Below are 19,031 nucleotides of genomic sequence, written 5' to 3' on the forward strand. Positions count from 1 at the left end.
ACCAAATAACAGAGAAGGTCTAACTACTGGGGGCTTATTGGCCTGGATTGTGCGCTGTTTGTTTCTTTAGCCATGCTAGGTTGGGGGTCCTGAACAGATTCTTGCAAAACTAATGCCTTTCTCAGCTGACTCAGCTGTACTTTAGGGCTAAATGACAAATCAACTCATGCAACATGCCCCCCCCCATTCATGTTTAACATCAGAAATGTGGAAGAAAAAAAGGGAAAAGTTGAAAGTGGCACAGAGGCAAGTTACAATGTTGTGATGGTCACTTATGCATTGGAGTCCTTAAATTCAATGTATGTCATAGGATTACATCAGAAAAAGGGCAAAAATGAGTCCATCACTACCCATGACTACTACAAAGTAATTTCATATGGGAATGAATGCAGATTTTAGTCTTTTCCCTTAAAGACAAAAGCCAAGCTAGTTTTGTTAGTAGACACACACACACACACACACACACACACACACACACACACACACACACACACACACACACACACACACACACACACACACACACACACACACTTGAGTAATAGTAGATAACCTATGATTTGTGGTCTGCACCTGCTCCTTTCTGCCATCAGCCGTGTAGAATCGATGTCCTCATACAACCGGGGCTTACATTCATTTGTTTCAGAGCAGACTCCACATGCTCCACGTGCTTGTAACCACAGGAGCGGCATGTGGGAAGCCAGAAAAACATACCCTGTTACTGGCCGGCCATTATAAAAGAAGAAAAATACACTCAATCTAGTTTATGCGTCATGCAAGGAAAAAGGAATCAAAGAGAAAAAGATTGTCTCTTTGAATCCTGCTCAAAACATTTAGGACAAAACTGATTTGAATGTGTTTACACTGTTCTTGCGTCTAGCCGTTTTGGACTGAATCGTTCTGTTGGAGCACAGCATTTCCCACTTTGCACCATTCATGTCAGGTTCACATCATCATTGACATTTGCGCTAATTTTAGCCTGTGCATGATGGAAGCCCCTTTTCTTTTTACTGGTGACGGCTGTGTCAGTGCTAAAAAAGGTAAAGGACTATGCATTATACATTCTGACTTAATCTAAGGTTACCAGAAAGAGCTGAACTTTGAAATATGCATAAGTAGGCGTGACATTTAGTTGTGAAATAAAAAAGAAAAGTCTGCTCTCCCTCTCTATTCCTGCCTGCAAACTGTCGGACTAAAAGTTAACAGTCAAGATAACGTTACAGGACAGTGGCTCTTAAATGATTCAGACACGCACACATACTCTCTTTACCTCCTTCCAGGCAGTAAATGGGGCCAGTGACAATAATTCTCAGTGACAAGCCTATTACGCATAGCACTGTGAAGTCTATAGTTGCCGATATTTCTTTGAAGAAAAGGGGTCCAGATTTAAAGGAACTGATACAGACTATGAGGTCATGTTCATACACTGATTCGCGCAAACTGTCAATGTGTCTGTTAAGATATGTGCGCTGTAACTCAGCAACTTGCTCTTTACACAGATGTTACTGAAGTCATCCTGACTTCCCGGACCGTAACAAAAGACTGAAATATTGCTGAATTATTTACAGTTTTATGAATGATGTCAGTATATCAGACTCTGATATAAAATTAAATGTATAACAGGTGCTGCAACATTTTGCCTGGAAGCCAGCAATACATCTCAGCTTGCCATTTGATAGCAATTAATCTCATTTTGTGATTCCCATTTGCTTAGTCTCGAAGCCTCGGGCGATCTATAACTTTCTCTTGTTTGGAGACTTCATTGATTCACAATGGACCAGAGAGGCTCTCCGGCTGACAGGAACCGTGTGTTTACTGATGATGCAGCGGCATTTGCCTTCACGGGACATTAGCATCTGTCTCAGTGAGCAGAGCTGGGCAGAGAACTGATGAGCTCTAGTTATAAACGTTTACTTCTGAGAGAAACAACCAAGAGCTGCTCAAAGTGCTCGAGGCAGTGTTGCATACAGGGACACCTAGAAGGAGGGGAGGTCGGACATCGATGTTGAAGGTTTAGTGTTGGGAGTGCTTGACAGAGTTGGCATGGCACGTATATTAGGTCAATTTACATTTAGGGATTTGGCCCATAGTCTGATGTGGAGGACAAATAAAATAAGATTAAATCCTTTCGCAGGCAACTTGGATAGTATCCATTGGGTTCTTGAAATTATTGATCTGGTTTAACTTAAGCTATGTCTAAAAAAAAATACTTCAACCTCAGGGGAGCAGACATTCTCATTTGAGATGACCGACAGAGGGTTTTATGACATTGGGAACTGTAAAATTAAATGAATAATGCTGACTTGTAGTTTGTCTGAGTGGTTCCAGTGTGCAACCAACACTCTCAGAGGACTCACCGCTTGCTCTGTTTACAATTTCATGCTAGAAAAGCAACAAAACAAGCAGACAAAATTTCCTTATGAATGCAATAAGCTACTTTGGCAAAGGAAAAGTCTAAAATTATATTTAAAAATTAGAGTCAGGTTTTTTATGACCAAGTATTTGTACACGTAATTCAGTTTTTGAAATTGCTCTCAAAGTTCTTACACAGGAATGGCATAATTGGACAACCATGCTGGACAAATAAAGGGAAAGAAGAGACAGGACTTGTGTTTAAAATAAGTGTATGAAGTATAATACGTATAGAGGTTTTATTTTCAAAGTGAGACTGACAGTGCTTGATGATATGTACATATATATGTATGTGAAAAATGAATTTTAAACTGTAAAAATGAAATCTGTAATAGATAGTCTCGATGGTTATTGACTTTATGACTGAATATATTTTTCCTAAACTGATCAAAAAGAGACATATTTAATTGAGAATAGCTGCAACATCGACAATAATAATTGTTTTGATATATTATTATATTATAATAATGTTTTTTTATTCCTATGATAAATAGACAATACTTTGAAAAGGTCAATGGTCCCCTCCGTTTTTGCTGGTGCATCTATGCAGCGTGCGTCTTTATCATTTGGCCACATCATCAAGGATCAGGCATGCATAACTAAAAAGGTTCTTTTTTTTTACCAGCCACAACATCGTGGCTGTTATTGTTTTCACCTTGTCAGTGTGTGTGTGTGTGTGTGTGTGCGCCCTTCCATGCATGTCATTGTGACATTATGTGGTCCTGGAGTCACACTCTGTAGCAAGAACTGCCGCAGAAGAAGAAACGTTCCAGGTGTGTAGTTGAGGTCAAAATGAAGGCTGAGTTTGAAGGGTGCTGCTGGAAGTAATGGGTTAGGAAATAGTATGGACATTATGGCTGGTGTGATCCCTTCGCGATAAGGTCACACAATCCTCAACAGTTTAACATGAGAAGTATGACAAAAATGGTATATGCAAATGTATAAAAATTGTATGGCCATTATTCGACACCATACCTCAGGAACCACTGACTGCTGTGCAGAGGCATAGAACTAACTACAAGTTTGTACAAAAATGTTGTTGCTGTTGAAACTGAATATGCACATTGGAGAAGCTATCCTTTCTAACATGTGGTTAACATTGTAATTGGATAAGTTTAATCCCAAACCATCTGCCATTAAACTTAAAAAAGTAATTTTGTTGCCTTAACCTAACCAAACTGGGATAGACAACCGAAAAACAGGAGATTAATAAGTGAACTAGGACAATTTGGATAAATTGAAATGATTGTCCTGCAGCAACACGAGTCACATGGCTATGACATCACAGCAGTCAATTGTCAATTATGATGTTCTGGGAACAGCACCAACCCATTGATATCGGATAAACCCAGTTTGGACTGACCTCTTGGTGTGAGATGGGAAATAAATGAAAGCAGCAGACATTGATGGATGACAGAAAGGGCAGTGTTAAGTAGAGACTAATTATGGCAACTTAAGTGTTGTTTTCCATGAATAATGCATGCATCCTATAAAGCCACATGAAAATAAAAACAAGCAATCATTGGAATAACCCTTCCAGCATGCATAATCCACCGAATATTATCAGTGTCATTACGGTTTACAATGAAAAATGTTTTTTTTTTTAAAAAGGGGGATATGGGAACTGCCAAGATTACTGATGGTCAGCTTTGTAATCTAATCATGAGTCATTTCCATGTTGTGTTTGTTATATTAAAGGTTGAAACATTAAAAAGCATCAGCTATTTATTTTGGCTTTCATTATCTCTTCTTTCCATTATTGTCAGGTCTATCTTCCTCCGGACCGCAATCCAGTTCCATGAAGCCCTCGAGATGCTCTTAACTAATCATACCATTCTACTATTTGTGGCAGCAAATCATAGCCCACAATCAGCGCCTATACATAATTACTAAAATGTAATTTTGTCTGACTAAAAAGAAAAATTGCTCCTTAACAGAATTGGCTCCCTCGGAATGCCCAGCTGAGCCCAGGGCTTGTTTAAACCGCTATCAATCTCCTCTTCCTCATTCCTGCCTCTTTGAGCAGGAGGAGTGATTGCATGCAGCATTCGTCGCCCTAGGGAGGGAAAATGTGTTTCCCTGAACTGCCTGTGAGCCTGTCTGTGAGGAATCTCAGACCACCAGTGTGTTTTTCACTGGAATGAACCTTGTAACTGAGTCTGTGAGGTCCCAGCCCCAGAGAGCTGACAACCCCCCTAAGCTTGATGCCTCTGTGGGACGGGATGGGGAGAAAGATACATCTTCTATATAATTTCACTTAAGCCCGGGCCAGGTGCAGGTCACACCAAGGAACACTCATTAGCCAGACCTGCTTATTATCCACCAAAAAAAAGGGGAGTGAAAGAGGGAGGCTGTCAGTGTGAACGACTGTGAAGGAAAGAATTCCTAATATACCCAAATCCTCGGCTAATCCAGTGAGTCCCTGTTCCCTAATCCGCTCTATTCTCGACGCGAGCACCAGGAGAAGGATGTATAGTGCTGGAGAGGCATTAGGGAGAAGAGAAGAAATTTTACTTTGCACTATAAACCCATTTCAGGGCTCGAGCTCAGATGAGGGACAGCCGCTAAACGACGGGCAGTTATTATCTTAGAGAGCCACTGGCTCTGCTGGATGACTACTTAAGATTATTAATGGCTGCAAAATGCCAAGGTCAAGCTGCTCACTTCTGCAACTCAACCTCCCACACTACATTTACATAATCCTTTATGAATTATGTGTGATTCAAGGGAGGGAATTGCAATTTTTTTTTTTTTTTTTTTCAGTTTGCACGCTTTACACTCAATATTTTCATTGATTCATCTTCTCAGACAGACTTTGAATAATTTGTTGAAGTAAATTGCTATCAGTGGTAATTGAAAAAGTGAGAGATTAGTCAAAAACTCTTAGGTTTTTTCTTTTTTTTTTTTTTTGCTTCTGTGTAGAAAACTTGAATGGACTGCTGTTGAATTGTTGCTGTAATTTCCCCCTCGGGATTAATTGTAATAACTTTGCTGATCCTCTGAGTTTTCATTTAGTGTCACCATCAGGTCAAAATGTTTATTCGTTCAACACTTTCTCATTTGTTCTTAACAAATTTCCTTCTAAAGATTTGATTACCAACCTCAGCTCATTTGTGTTTTGTGCTACCTCGCAATTGTTAGCATGCTGACAGGCTTCATTAAGATGGTGATTGATGAAACGTTACACCTGCTAAGTGGTTAGTAAGCATGCTAAGGTTAAGCGCGCTAGCCTTTAGGTTGAATAGCCACTGTGTCAAAGTAAAAGTCACATGAGGATATAATCTAGAAATTAAAACAGAAAATGAACAATTAAAAAACACATTTATTTCAAATCAGATCACATCAGTTTTATTTATATAGCCAAAAATCACAATCACATACACACGCAAACAACTTCCCCTGTCCTTAGGCCCTCGATTCAAGTAAGGAAAATGTAAAACTCTTCTGCTGTTAAGCTGTGTATTTTAACAGCGGGGTCTGTGGGGATTGATTCTCTTTTGGAGCCAACCTCAAGTGGCCATTCGAGGTGGCCATATCAACTTTTCCAAAACATGAATGAAGCAAGCAATACAGTACGCTGGCTACTCTCTTGTTCATGACTTTGCTTTGACTTTCAACTTCAACACGGACAAGTAAAAATTTCAAATTTCTCCATTTTTGTTGCACAGAAATTGACATTGAGCGCTGTGTTCGTGAATCCATCACCCTCTTCTGCTGGACTCCAAAGAGCGCGACATACCGTCAACATGCTCAGCCGCCGAAGGCTGCTTGTGACAATGGCTTTGGGAAAACGGCAACGTACTACTCGTCTGACTATCAGGACATGCCCAAGACAGACCTGGTGAGGTTTACTCGTCACACACACACGCACACAGTCACACATGTAGACTAAAACAGAAAGTGCCATAAATGTTTACCCTACTGCACATTACCCGACACCTGTTCTTTTCAATAATCAGCACCTTACTGGAGAACAGCGGAGTGGCTCCAGCTGGCCGGTTAGGCTGTATTGATTTTTCATGTTAGAATGAGTTCCTCAGGAATCAAAAGTTACAGTTTAATGATCAACACAGTACATGGCAACCCCTTTAATTCCCAAAGTGGCCGAATATCGATTTGTTTATTTCTCCTAACAAATACAAACAGTCACCCAATTGCAAATGTCTCAGCATAAATAAAGTAAAACTTTTTTTTTTTTTAATATAGCACTTTTTAAAATACTGTTGCAGTGTACAGTAAAGCACTTAGCAATAAACAAAAATACATTATCTTAAATTAGATTAATTTTGCTGAAGTTTGTAGGGGCAAGGGCAAGATGTCCGCCCCTCTGAGCATACACAAACAGATATATGTGGAATTAAAGATAAGTAAGCCTATAAAGCAAGTGTGTATTCAAACAAACTGACATGAAAAGTGTTGATTCATAGTTCTGAGAAGTGTTTATTGACACGATGCCGTCTCTCACAAAGGGCTTTTTGTCTATGTTTAGTATTTGTGGCGCAGCCTTGTTTGCCTTTCACACCTGAATGCATCGTGTCCAGAAAGCGCACATGGCCTGTCGGCCGTATCTGCTGTGTGCGCAAGTGATTGCTGTAATCTTTCTCATTCAGCCGAAGCTGAATGAGAAATGGGTGGGTGGTGGCATTGATCCATGGGCGCATCTTTCTGAACCCCACCTCTCCCTCAGAAGACATTCAGGCAGGAGTGCCTGGAAATGTCAGTGTTCATCACTGGACTGACCACAGGCACATACAGCACACATCAAACTAATTATACAGTTTGACCGCAGAGAGAAAAAAAAACAGAAAGTAGAAGTCGAATGCCAATCTAGAATTTCTTGGCTCATTAATCAATATTGCGCATGTCGGCACAGATTATTGTCTGACCTGAAAACAGACTCGGTGAAATAGTTTGTTTTTCTACGCATTTTGACGAGAGTAAAACTGAAAACTGGAAACGAAAAAAAATAAGGTTAATGGAAAGTCACATATGACAACGTGCAGTCTATTTTGTTCCATTCAAAGAGATTCATTTAAGACTACTACTGTATTTTCTCCAGATAAGACTGTGGCAGGTAAATTTATTTTATATATTTTATATATACACTATGTTATTATTTTTTAATTATTATTATTTTTTTTTTTATTTTTTTACATTTATGCGCCCTCTCTACAATCTTTCTCAGGGCAGCTGTCTTTGAACAGGGGTCATTGTTTCCAAAGAAAAATCTCTCACAGATTGGGTGGCGTCACAGTCTTGTTGCTAAATCACTAATGATAGAACATTACAGTACAGTTGCTGTGCAGTTAGATGTATTAAACTTCTCATAAAAGGCATTTTTAGGCCTTTTATTTAAAGGAACACATTAAAATAAAAAGTTAGTTGTGTGTGTGTTTAAAAACATTTAGTGTCAGCTCAACGTTCAGGCAACACAGCACTCATTATTATTGCAGACAAGCAGGACAACAGGTATATAGTCGGTTCAGCCATTTTCTGTGGTTTCCCATGATGTCTTGACTCTATAAAAATATTGTAAAACACGATGTAGCTAGTACTGTACTCATGTTTTTTATTTATTTCTATTTGCTGTATGATTGTGTTGCATGCTTTCCCGTTGCCCGTCTCTCTGGTAACAGAGCAGGACGCTCTGTCAGCAGATTCTCGGCCCTCGTAGCGAGCAAACATCCATCTCGCCGGACAGATGCTGTCCACTCAGCTCGGTCTGAGTGACTGTACTAGAGAAAACAAGCTCTCCTTCTCCTTTGTCTCTGAGCCTCTTATCGCAAAACAAATGCAAAAAAATGCTCTCATGAAAGTGCATGTGATTTTACAAATCTATGATAATGATTTAGTTTGTGTCCAGTTAGTTCTTCAAGTAAGATTGTCTTGTTCCTCACATAGCGTGTTGATAATGTTCACGTACAGATTTGTGCAGACTCCTCTGTGGCAGCTCAAGCAGAGCTTTGAGAAATCAAAATAAACCAAATGCAGGGGTGACTGTGTGCAGGGGAGACTAGTGCCATTCCCTGTGGATGAGCAGATGTTTTGCTCACTGTCGTCTAATAGCTGGCAAGGCTCGGAATTCAATAATTGAGCAAATGGATGTCTGCGAGTAAACATGAATGCTTCCTGGTTCCATTTTTTTTCAGTATTTGTCCACCGCATGCACCCATGAACATGTAGAACTGTGAGCGAATGGGGCATTCTCAATTAGGTAGGGTGATGTGTACAGCATGATAGCTGTAATGTATGGCTAAAACTGGCCTGTGTTATTGGACAGGGTTTAGACACAATCATATAAACACCTCTATAATATGCAGTGTATGATGCAATCCAACATTAAACCTCTGCGGTATACTGTAGCAGTTTGAAGCTTTTTATATACTGTTTTGTTGACGAAATGATAAGTTGTTTGAACTGTTATATAATCCAACCACCACTGACAGACTTCTTCCTCACATAAGAAAGAAACATGAAGGTTGTTAGACAAAACAGAGTTTAGTCCCTTTATACTACATAACAGAAGAGAAAAGAAAAAATGCATGGCCACGGCAAAGAATACCTCTCCGACATGTAGTCGGCTGTAGATAAACTCTAAATGTTGATTTGTCCACCACATATACATATCCAAATATACAACCCCGAATCCTAACCCCACAGAGTAACATCCTGTCTACAACCGTGTGGTGAATAAACACACATTTACAAAATTCAGTGAAGTTGATGAGGCAAAACATTAATCATATTGTACTGTTTTCAATTAAGCATGTGTCCAAAACGATTTGGGATCAGGGTTGTAGGAGCGTAGTCATATGTGTTAGGTCTATAACATATTCCAGTGATAAATCTCCCAAGTAAAGCTCATACTGCATTAGTGTTTCATGTACATACTACTCAATTTGAAAGGTGGGTTTTCATGATTAACTCACCAAGTGCGGTGTTACGATTTTTGTCTCCAACTGTTTCAGTCGTCAAACTAAAGCACAGAACAAGTTGCTCATGCAACACTAAAGCAACACTATACTTCAGCTACTGTAAGTCAGTTGTCAAAGACCACAGCTGGACTCAAATTCTGTCTTTTGTCAGCAGAAATAGAGGTGAATTTACATTGTTGGGGGGGGGGGCTGCTTTTTCCGTCCCTTCCGCGAATAATCATTCATCTCAGAGCCATACTGGTAAGTGCTGTGTGGCCAGATTTAAACCAGGCAGTACTGTATATGAAAATCTTGGGGAGGATTCGTTGCTTTAAAACCCTGTGTGGAAATTGGTGTGTGTGTGTGTGTGTGAGTGTGTGTGGGGCCACAGTAAGGGGTATTTGTTGTCAGCACTTTTCCCAGATCATGACCTCAATTATGCTCTTCATCTCTTTGTGTGACTGCAGACTTGGCAAAATATGTGTAGTGTTTTTTTGTCGAAGTTATGCTTAAACACTGAAGACTGTGTTGTTGGATATCATAACGTAGATCAGCTATATCCGAGCTGTGCAACGCTGTTGTTTCTAGCTTGGTATGCAAACCGATCAGGGTTTTTTTAGTTTTTTGGCAACTGTGTACCGTGAGTATATTTCTGTGTTGACGCACTCACACAAAAACAAACCACTGCTGAGGATTTGTGCCTGCTTATCGGCGGCTTCAGTTTAGGCTCGTCACTGTCAGTCCAGTGAAATGCAAAAGTGTCATTAAGCCATCCTCAGCTGGCACACGCTGCTCGTCATGACATTTAAGTCATCACACAGTGCTCCGTCAGCCTCAGGCAATGACAGGCTGCATGTTTTGCCTATTTCTGTCAGTATATTTTGTGTGTGTGGATACACTTACGTGCATTTGTTAAGGGAGAAGTGGATCTCTAGGTGTTGCCACTCAGACAAGCAAATGTAGATGTCTGAAGTGCTCATCCGCTTTCGGCCCGTGAGCTGTGTCAAACCCAAAACGGTTCACCGTGTGACCAGTTTATGTGAAGCTTCACAGGATGTTAACACTCCGGACAGCGCATGACCTCTGCTCCCACGTCATAAATCAGCCGATTACTGCAATCCTCGGGTGTTTTTACAATGATGAGTAAAGATTTGGAGGAATTGAAAGGTCCTAGATGATGGCTTCGCACAGAAGTGTATTTTTCCTGTTATGAAATGCAACACGTTTGCTGAACACCCGTCTATCACGTAGTCGTTTTTCATTCATGTGTACAGAAAAGATTGGCAGTGGTGCATTGTCTTAACTACTACTCATCTGTCAACTTCTGTTAAGTGTATACTCTGGGCTTTTAGGCTTTTTATTATTCCTGTATGTTTTTTTGTTTTGTTTTGTTTTGTTTTTTTTTTAAATGTATATAGATCCCATGGAGCAATAAACTCATTAACTTTCTTAACTCGCTGCAAGAAACAGGGGGCACATTGTATTTTACATACACCAGTATCTTTATATCTAGTAAACTATGCTTGTTGACTGATTTATGCATGCCAGCATGAAAACTGTGGCTTTCACCACTGCCTCAGCGATAAATCAGCCTGTGATGGTTGCCAGGACTTGCCGTAATCATTGCTCATCACAGTGAAAAGCCCCGCATGCTCAAGAGGTTGAGACCCAGCTGAATCCACTGGCAGTTTTGGCTGCGCTGATTCAAATCATTGTGAAGAATTTGAAAGAAAATGAAATGTGTTTGCCGCCGAATTGATGGAGATTTGTCAGTGGCTACTTAGTACTATGAGGAGGAAGAGTTTTTTTGTCAGCCGCTCCCTTGACCACCACCATTGCCAAGCAGGCAGATGTACTGGAAAAACACCAAAATGTGGCTTCACAGATATGTGCAACTGTCTTCCATTCAGATTTGATATTTCAGTATCAACATTCAATAACAAGATACAATTGAAATGCATACACTTGGCTTCACAGAAGTAAGGTTTCATGCCTGCTTATGTGGGAAGCTCAGGTGTCTTTTTTGAAGACGAGGGGTATCTGGTCTCTTAATTTGCTTATTTAATTTCAAACCTTTATTAAAGACACAGGGAATCAGATCATTGGTGCGACGAATATGATAAAAATGATTACGTCTTTTACGTATTTGGGAATTTTTGTGCTGTGCAAAGTGTACAGTTTGTTGCTGAGAAAGGGCTGGACACAGAGCCCACCTCTCCACCGCAGCTTTTGCAGGGAGGTCAAAGATGATTAACATGTCAGTGCGAGATTGTCCTTGTTTCCATCAAAGTCAGTTCCCGTCAGCGTCATGTCAGCTGGTTGTGTCAATCCATCAGACTGAAATCTTGGTTTGAAATGTACACCCATGTATGAGTTCTGTGATTAATGCTTCCTATTAAACATGTTGTGACACGGAGGGATTGACTCAACACTTTCGTAATTTTGTGGCTTTAGGTTCTAGTATGTGTCTCTTTGGATTGCATAATAATCAGGGTTTCCTGATCGGTACACCTGCTGACATCCACTAACATTTTGGAAAATTATTTTGATGAAATACGAGATAAATGGCACTATTTTCAAATGCCATCTATTTAATGAGCGTGGCTGTTTGTTTTGACCTTCATCTAACCGAATTTGCCATGAAACAAAATGTATCAGGATCTGAGCACCCTATCGTTGGCAAAGCAGTTTTGAAATATTTGTCAATAAACAGCAGCTCAGTATTCCACCCAACCACTAACTAAAAACACAAACAACTTTGTGGTACAAAAACTGACATTATGTGTATGATACTAGTAATTGCATGTGGGATGTTGAAACAAAAAAGGAACAATTGTTTCCATTTTTCTGTCCATGCGGTATGTTTTTACTTCCGAGGTTGTTAGACGATTAAAAGTTGGAAAAGAAATCAAAGAGGTGACCGACTTTTTCTTTGCAACAAACCAAATTGTTGGTCATGGCAGATAAGCCATCATGAATATGCAGATCTGCTCTCTCGTGTGGCCTAGAATAGCTATTGTCAACCTCTCTGTTGATAATCCAAAAGAGCAGAATACAGTTGTTGTTGAAAACAATGCACCGCCCCTCAGATCTCTTCCCCGTTCTGACCCTGTGTTGATGCAGCCGAGTGAAACTTCACCCTTTGGACACATCCATACAGATTGTTACTATGGAGAATTGAGACAGATATTTTGCCATAATCACGGTTCACATCAGTTCTTGAGATAATCAGGTTATGAGTACAAATCAGAAAAAGAAACTCAATTGTTTTAAAACCTTTGAAAGAGGATATGTAAAAGCTTTAGAATGTCTCTAGTCACGGCCTAGATTCAAGTTTCACAAGAGTTTGAATATATACAGTATCACGCCATCGTAAACCCTTGCAGTCAGACATTGCATTACAGACAGTTTAAGTCGATTTAACACCAGTCGATGATTTCTTCTTTATGCTTTAATCCTTTAGTGAATGAGATTGCTGCAAAGATGTGATAATGACTTCACTGACACCCTGTTAAGATGCTTATAGTTTAGACGAGTTAGTGTTGTAGTGAAGTTCTATTAAACATTAGAATGAATGAATTCATTTAAGTCTATTTCTGAAACCTGTGAATAGTCAGTTGTGGATGAAGTAGCCGTACCATACTGTAAAAACACATTTCTTCATATGTAAAAGTCCTGAATTTCATATTTACTTACATATACTATGTTTTTAGGTTTGTACTCAAACTTTCTATCGCTGTAGGACCTCTATTCACCTTCTGTCTGAACACTTTGTTTTAACGCCTGTCTCTTTAAGGCCCCTTCCCAAAAAGTCCAGTCTGCTCTGATTGATTGTTTCTCGCAGGCACTGCTTACAGTGTTTCTGCATCAGCTCTGCCAGTGCTTTTGCAACAACATTCATACTGTGGCCATCACTGGGGGCTGTGACTGTATAGCTGTGACATCACAACCTTACAGAAGTCCTGACAGCTCGTACGAAGGCGCGGTTTCTGAATCCTGACACAATCTGACATATTCCTGCAAAGTAACAGTAAACAATTGCTGTCGGATAAATGCAGTGAAGTAAAAAGTACAACATTTTGTCTGAAAAGTAATGGAGTTGAAGTCTAAAGTAGCATAGAATGGAAACACTTAAGTAATGTCCGCTGTACAGTATTCAGTACAGTATTTGAGACAATATACTGTTCACCACTGTTTGCAGTATATAACTTTATATTTCCATTTTTCCTCACAAAGCCGAATATTGATTATATTGGAGAAGTATGTATAAAATAGTAGCACATTCCTGTAATAGTACCTGGATTTTGAGGCACTAGTCCAGGTGGACCAAGCACAGAATTGTTACTTTAAATCTTGTCCGAAAGAAGAGATCTTTAAAAATCCTCTCTGGACTCACAGAAGTCACTGACTTCTTCACTGTTGGGTGGGCGGCAGATTGTTCAGCTAGCCAAAGGAGTTAGCTGCTTTCAAATATTTTATTTCATGGATGGCAGAGTTTTGGCACTTAACCTGCTGGACGTGCAGTTGGCCCTTCTCTGCTCTGTAAATGGCTCCCACACAGTCTGCTGAAATTCATAGATGATGCTGTTAGTATTTTTCCCCCTATTTAATTTGCATATCAATGAATAGACGCACCAGACTGCCTAATGACTGCTCATTATCACAATACAAATAAATGTGTTCGGTGCTTTTACCTTTAAAGTGGGGGGGGGGGGGGGGAACTGTCAGCATCCTCATTATTTGTTCATATTCTATGCTTAAAATGATTCCAGGGCATCTGGGAAACGAACAGGTATTACTTTGCTCACCTTTTCAGAAACCAGGGTTCAGTCCCCTGCAGCCATGCCACAGGCTCTGTGCTTTTAATGAGTCCGTTTGCCCGTGCACATGGAAACAGGCAAAGGACCATGTTCCGGTCACTGCAGCTGGTCATTTGCGCTGCTCTCTGAGCCGTAATACTGTTTTCTTTGTTGTTGTTTTTTTTTATGGTAATTCATAAGGAAATGCGATTCATGAGCTACCAGGTTTAAAAAGGATCGTGTAAAGTATTCAATTAATACACAGAGATCTGGTTAACACAGATGGGCATTCAGGGCTAATCACTGTTTCCTGGTTTGAAAGTAACAATAATATCCAGTCTGACACTATCTTTCGTTTTTCTTTTGTGTCATTTTACAAACGTATCCAAATTCCATTATTCAAATTATAGTCAGAATTTTTTTTTTTCTTTTTTTAAAAAGCCCTGAATACAATTTTCTCCCTCCTCATCTGATCTCTCTGTGACTTTCTTTTCTTGTAGTCTCGGGAGCCTCTAGCGCTGTGTGACCTGAAAGCAGAAGTGTCTCCCCGGATCTCGGCCGAGGACTTAATCGACCTCTGTGAACTGTCACTGGCCGGGCCTGCCAAAAGGACCAAAACCGGCAAGCCCAAAATCATCGCCGTCGACATCCGCAGCATGGAGGAGTATCCTTATTATTTCTGTGTAGCCATGAAATATACATAACAGACCCTTACTGGTGCCCATAGTGATGGAAGTTTAACATGTGAATACATTGCTCAATTTCTGCACATCAGGAAACATTGCACACATACTGGAGCTCACTTGCACAACAATGCTGAATTGTGTCCATCGAAGTAAAGACAACAAATTCTCTGCTGACATTAAACATAAGCTGGTAAGAGATATGCAGTGTTGAAAGTCACAGATAAAGCTGCCTTCGGTAAAACTGACTTCAGCAAACTCGCACCAAGTTGAAGCTTTCTATTTTTATAAATATCACGTCTTGCACTTTGACCAAAAAGGCGGTGCATGTCTAAATGTTTTAACTCCTTTTGTAATTAATGAAGGAGAATCAATGCGAGGAGGGTTGGTTACTCTTTCATCTCTGTTCATTCTGTTGTGTTGTATTAAAAGTGCAGCTCACTTTTAATGCCACTGCTTTAAGTGCCATGTTGTACTAGAAAAGAAGTGTTGTCCAAGTGTCAGAAATGAAAGGTGCAGAAAATATACAGAAATTGTCCCCAAAACTCCAGCACCTGAAAGATGTGAGTGGGGGGAGAAGGTTGCAAAGCTGCTGACCATCGCACAAGATTTTTCTTGTTTGTTTTGTTTTTTAAGCGGTAATCTGACTGGATTTCACCCTCTTGGAGCTAGTAGAAACATTCTTTGACTACCGGTAGATCTCTACTTCTTCATAAATAACTTTAAAAGAACAATTAGTCATTTGTCTTGTCAAGTACAAGGTCAAGAAAAACAAATATTAGGCTGCACAGACATCATGCCAACTTCAGCTTGGTGTCCACTGTGTACACAGCATCTTTTGTCAGTGATCTCTTATATTAAACCTGGCTGTAAAACAAATAGACTCCTCCGCTTTGAGACATTTCTCTGATAAGCGCGTCTCTGTTCAGTCTCTCAGGTGAACCAAGCTGGTACTTGCAAGGTCATGGTGCTTAAGCGAATGCCAGTAAAATCTGTGTGATTCAAGCTTTCCAGAATTGGGGATTGTTTTTATGTCCTGTTTGCACTTGTTTGGCACAAAAATGTCACAACTGTGCCAGTCTGATGGGTACAACTTTGTTCCGATGGACTAAAGTCCTCTCATTAATTATTTGCGTGAGGTTGAAGGGCCATGACTCACACAGACACTACATTTGTACACAGCGGAATGTGCGCGTGAAGGGAAGCCTTTGTCTTGATCCCACGGTGCGTCTGATCTGACTCTTACCTCTCGACCTTGTGCCAGTGTTTTGCAGAATTTTTTTAACTGAACCACAGGCACAGAGAACAAAACAGTTTGGTCCCTATCAAAGGCGAGTAGAGGCAGAATCAGGCTGGTTGATCTACTCCAGTTATGTGCTGCCAGATGCTGCAACATTCAGTTAGGCCGCAGTCTGAGAGACGGTGGGATAGAGCAGTGGAGATTAGCCTGTGAACCTGGACTAAATGCAGCCACAACACAGTTTCCTCTTGTAAATGGTATATTTGACTTTATTCCTATTCATGAAATAATTGCTTAATCTGGGTCATTTTTTTTACAGTCAGCTGATGATCATGATCGATACATTTTAATGTAGAATGCAATGAGGGCGTGTTTTTAAATTTCACTAAATGTAAAAGGGGAGCTCTTTTGTTAGGATGGAAAGCTATGGAAGCCCACTTGCACTTCAGGCCCTGCAAGTCATTTTCAGGAGAAATGTTCTTAAAGTAATGATTTGGTATTTCAAAATGACGACCTCATATTTGAAATAATCACTCAATAACTTGAAGTAATGACTTAATATCTCGGTATAATGACTTAATATCCAGAAATAATGACTTGGCATCTTAAAATGATGACTTACTGTCTTGAAATGACTTAGTATTTCAAAATAGTGACACAGTATCTCAGGAATAAAGATATGGTATTGCGAAATTATTAAGAAACTCTCTTGAAAATGATGAAATAGACTTGTTATTTTGAGATACTATCTTAAAATAATGAATTAGCATTGCACAATAATGAAACTTCAAACAAAACAATGACCTGGTATCTGAAAAAGCTTTTCAACTAAAAAGCGGAAGACTATTTTCGTTTACTACTGAAAAGACATCGACAGGTCAGCAATTGATATGCATATGATGATGTGCATGACAAAAAATCTCCCATACAAGAAACGTCCTTGTAAATCGCTAAATTAAAAAAGAATTTCAGCTGCTTGTCACATTTAATAGCCTATTTATCCATCTACTTTTGTAGCTCTGCACAAAAATACTACATTGCATTAAGAAATGGGGTCTTTTATTTTTTTCTCCAGGTGCATAGTGGCCCAGAAAACCCCTGCCTGTCAGCAATGCAGATGACTTGAAGGAGTGGGCCTCACCCTTTAGACCATAAGCGGAATGGTAATTGTCAAGGGGGTTAAAGAGCCATTAATCAATAAGGATTAGTGAGCAGAGCAAGGATTCTGTAATGGCAGTTCCTCTAGCTAAATTCCTTCACCGATAGACCGACTCCTCAGGCTCACTCGCGTGGACAAAAGGGATTTGACCACTTTCACAGGATTTTGCAACCCTTGTTCACCTTTATTGTGATCTTAGGCAAAGCTCTGTTGTGGGTGTGTGTGCGGTCACAAAAAGTGGATTAAATGTGAATACCTGGATCGGAACAAAATCTAGATTTAGCTGTCTTGGCACCTGTTGTTAATCTTGAATGCGCTTCTTGTAATTCCATAGGCTAAATGTCTCACAGTAGGATTTACCAGCGAGGGGATTACACACCGCAGTATGTGACATACTGACTCCCGATGTTCTCGTGGCAGCTGGCGTGATGTAATGAGCGCAGTAATCTGAGAAAAAGATGCCTAATGCCGCCTGTGTTAAAATATGTAGAAGTAATGTTGATAGCTGCCGTCTCAGAAATGTTCTCAAGAGTTATTATGCCATTATAAACCACTCCAGGGTTGTTCGCTGTCCCTGTGCTGATACTCACACTGTTATTTCAGCGGATCCCTCTCTAAGATTGTCTCCTGCTGACTTCCTTATTATATCTCCTATAGTCTTATTCTTGCTTCTCCTGCCTCGCCTTGAGTCAAGAGAGCTTCTTTGTCCCTACGCTGCTATCTTGAAGCTTGTCTTACATTCTTTTTTTTTTTGTACTGGAAGTCAGTCTGATGAGCAGTATAACACACACTCTAATTAGGATATAATTAAAAAGACTTGATATTGTCTCCTGCGGTCTGTTGTACCCACGTCATCCTAAGGCTATTATGGTTCCCATGTATTCCCATTGCTTCTGCATCTTATTCTTAGGAGGCAAAGGTGTAACCGTATGAGAGTAAAAGGCTGACCTCATTATTTGGCCCCTGATCCCAGGTAGGTGCTGTACTTGTTGACAGCGTTGGTCCTTAACCTCGCCGTCTCCAGCTTCAGCAGAGGCCATATTTCGGGCAGCATCAACATCCCCTTCAGCACGGCGTTCGGCCCCGATGGTGAGCTGCTGCAGTGTCCTGCAACAGGAGTCCTGCAGAACTACAGAGGACGCGTCATCGTGGTCATCAGCCACGTCATGAAGAGCGCCGCTATGGTGAGAAAGCAGTCACACACACACCTGGGTACATCACATCAGTATCCAAACTGCCTGGACTCCGATACATTACCAAGATGTGCATTATATTACCTTTAACAGAGGTGTGAAACAATAAGGATTGATTGTGGTGTCACGGTTAAGGCTCTCTGTCTGACTGAATTCAATAGCATACTAATAGCAACATTCGGACTTCTTGATGTACATATTCTTACACACAGCAACAACAATCATGGTGAAAACCAAATGTAATATTGCTACCAGCTCACTGGTGGAGCAACTTTAGTAGTGTGGAATTGTTTGGTTACAAATGCTCACATTACAACAGACCACAGTCATGAGAACAAATTGCAAGAAGACTATGGTTGTGTCAAAATCCAACAAGGAGTCCTAAACAGCTATAGTGAGTTTTGAACCGAGAATATTGTTTGGTATTTTGTCCATATCACGGAAATACCCCAGAGTATAGTGATGATATTTTGAGGCCACGTTGCGCGCCCCATCACGCCTTTAGATTCCAGACATCCTTCCTGGATTACATTTTTTTTTCATACAAGCTGCTGTGCTGTAGGGACGATAATGTCAGTCTCTCGGTCTCAGCTTTTATTACTTGCATTTTTCTGATCTCTCCTTTTTTTGT

General features: G+C 40.2%; 1 protein-coding gene across 2 annotated transcripts in view; it reads left to right on the forward strand.

The window, feature by feature from the left end:
* Nucleotides 1-19,031, forward strand: part of tbck (TBC1 domain containing kinase) — a 44,553-nt gene that overhangs the window by 19,261 nt on the left and 6,261 nt on the right. For both annotated transcript variants that reach the window (XM_037084267.1, XM_037084188.1), the window contains exons 23-25: nt 6,081-6,253; nt 14,626-14,789; nt 18,232-18,391. In XM_037084267.1, the coding sequence (XP_036940162.1) occupies nt 6,081-6,253; nt 14,626-14,789; nt 18,232-18,391 (497 nt within the window). The remainder of the gene's footprint in view (nt 1-6,080; nt 6,254-14,625; nt 14,790-18,231; nt 18,392-19,031) is intronic.

This window comes from Acanthopagrus latus, chromosome 1 (assembly GCF_904848185.1).
Source record: "Acanthopagrus latus isolate v.2019 chromosome 1, fAcaLat1.1, whole genome shotgun sequence".
Classification (NCBI taxonomy): Eukaryota; Metazoa; Chordata; class Actinopteri; order Spariformes; family Sparidae; genus Acanthopagrus; species Acanthopagrus latus.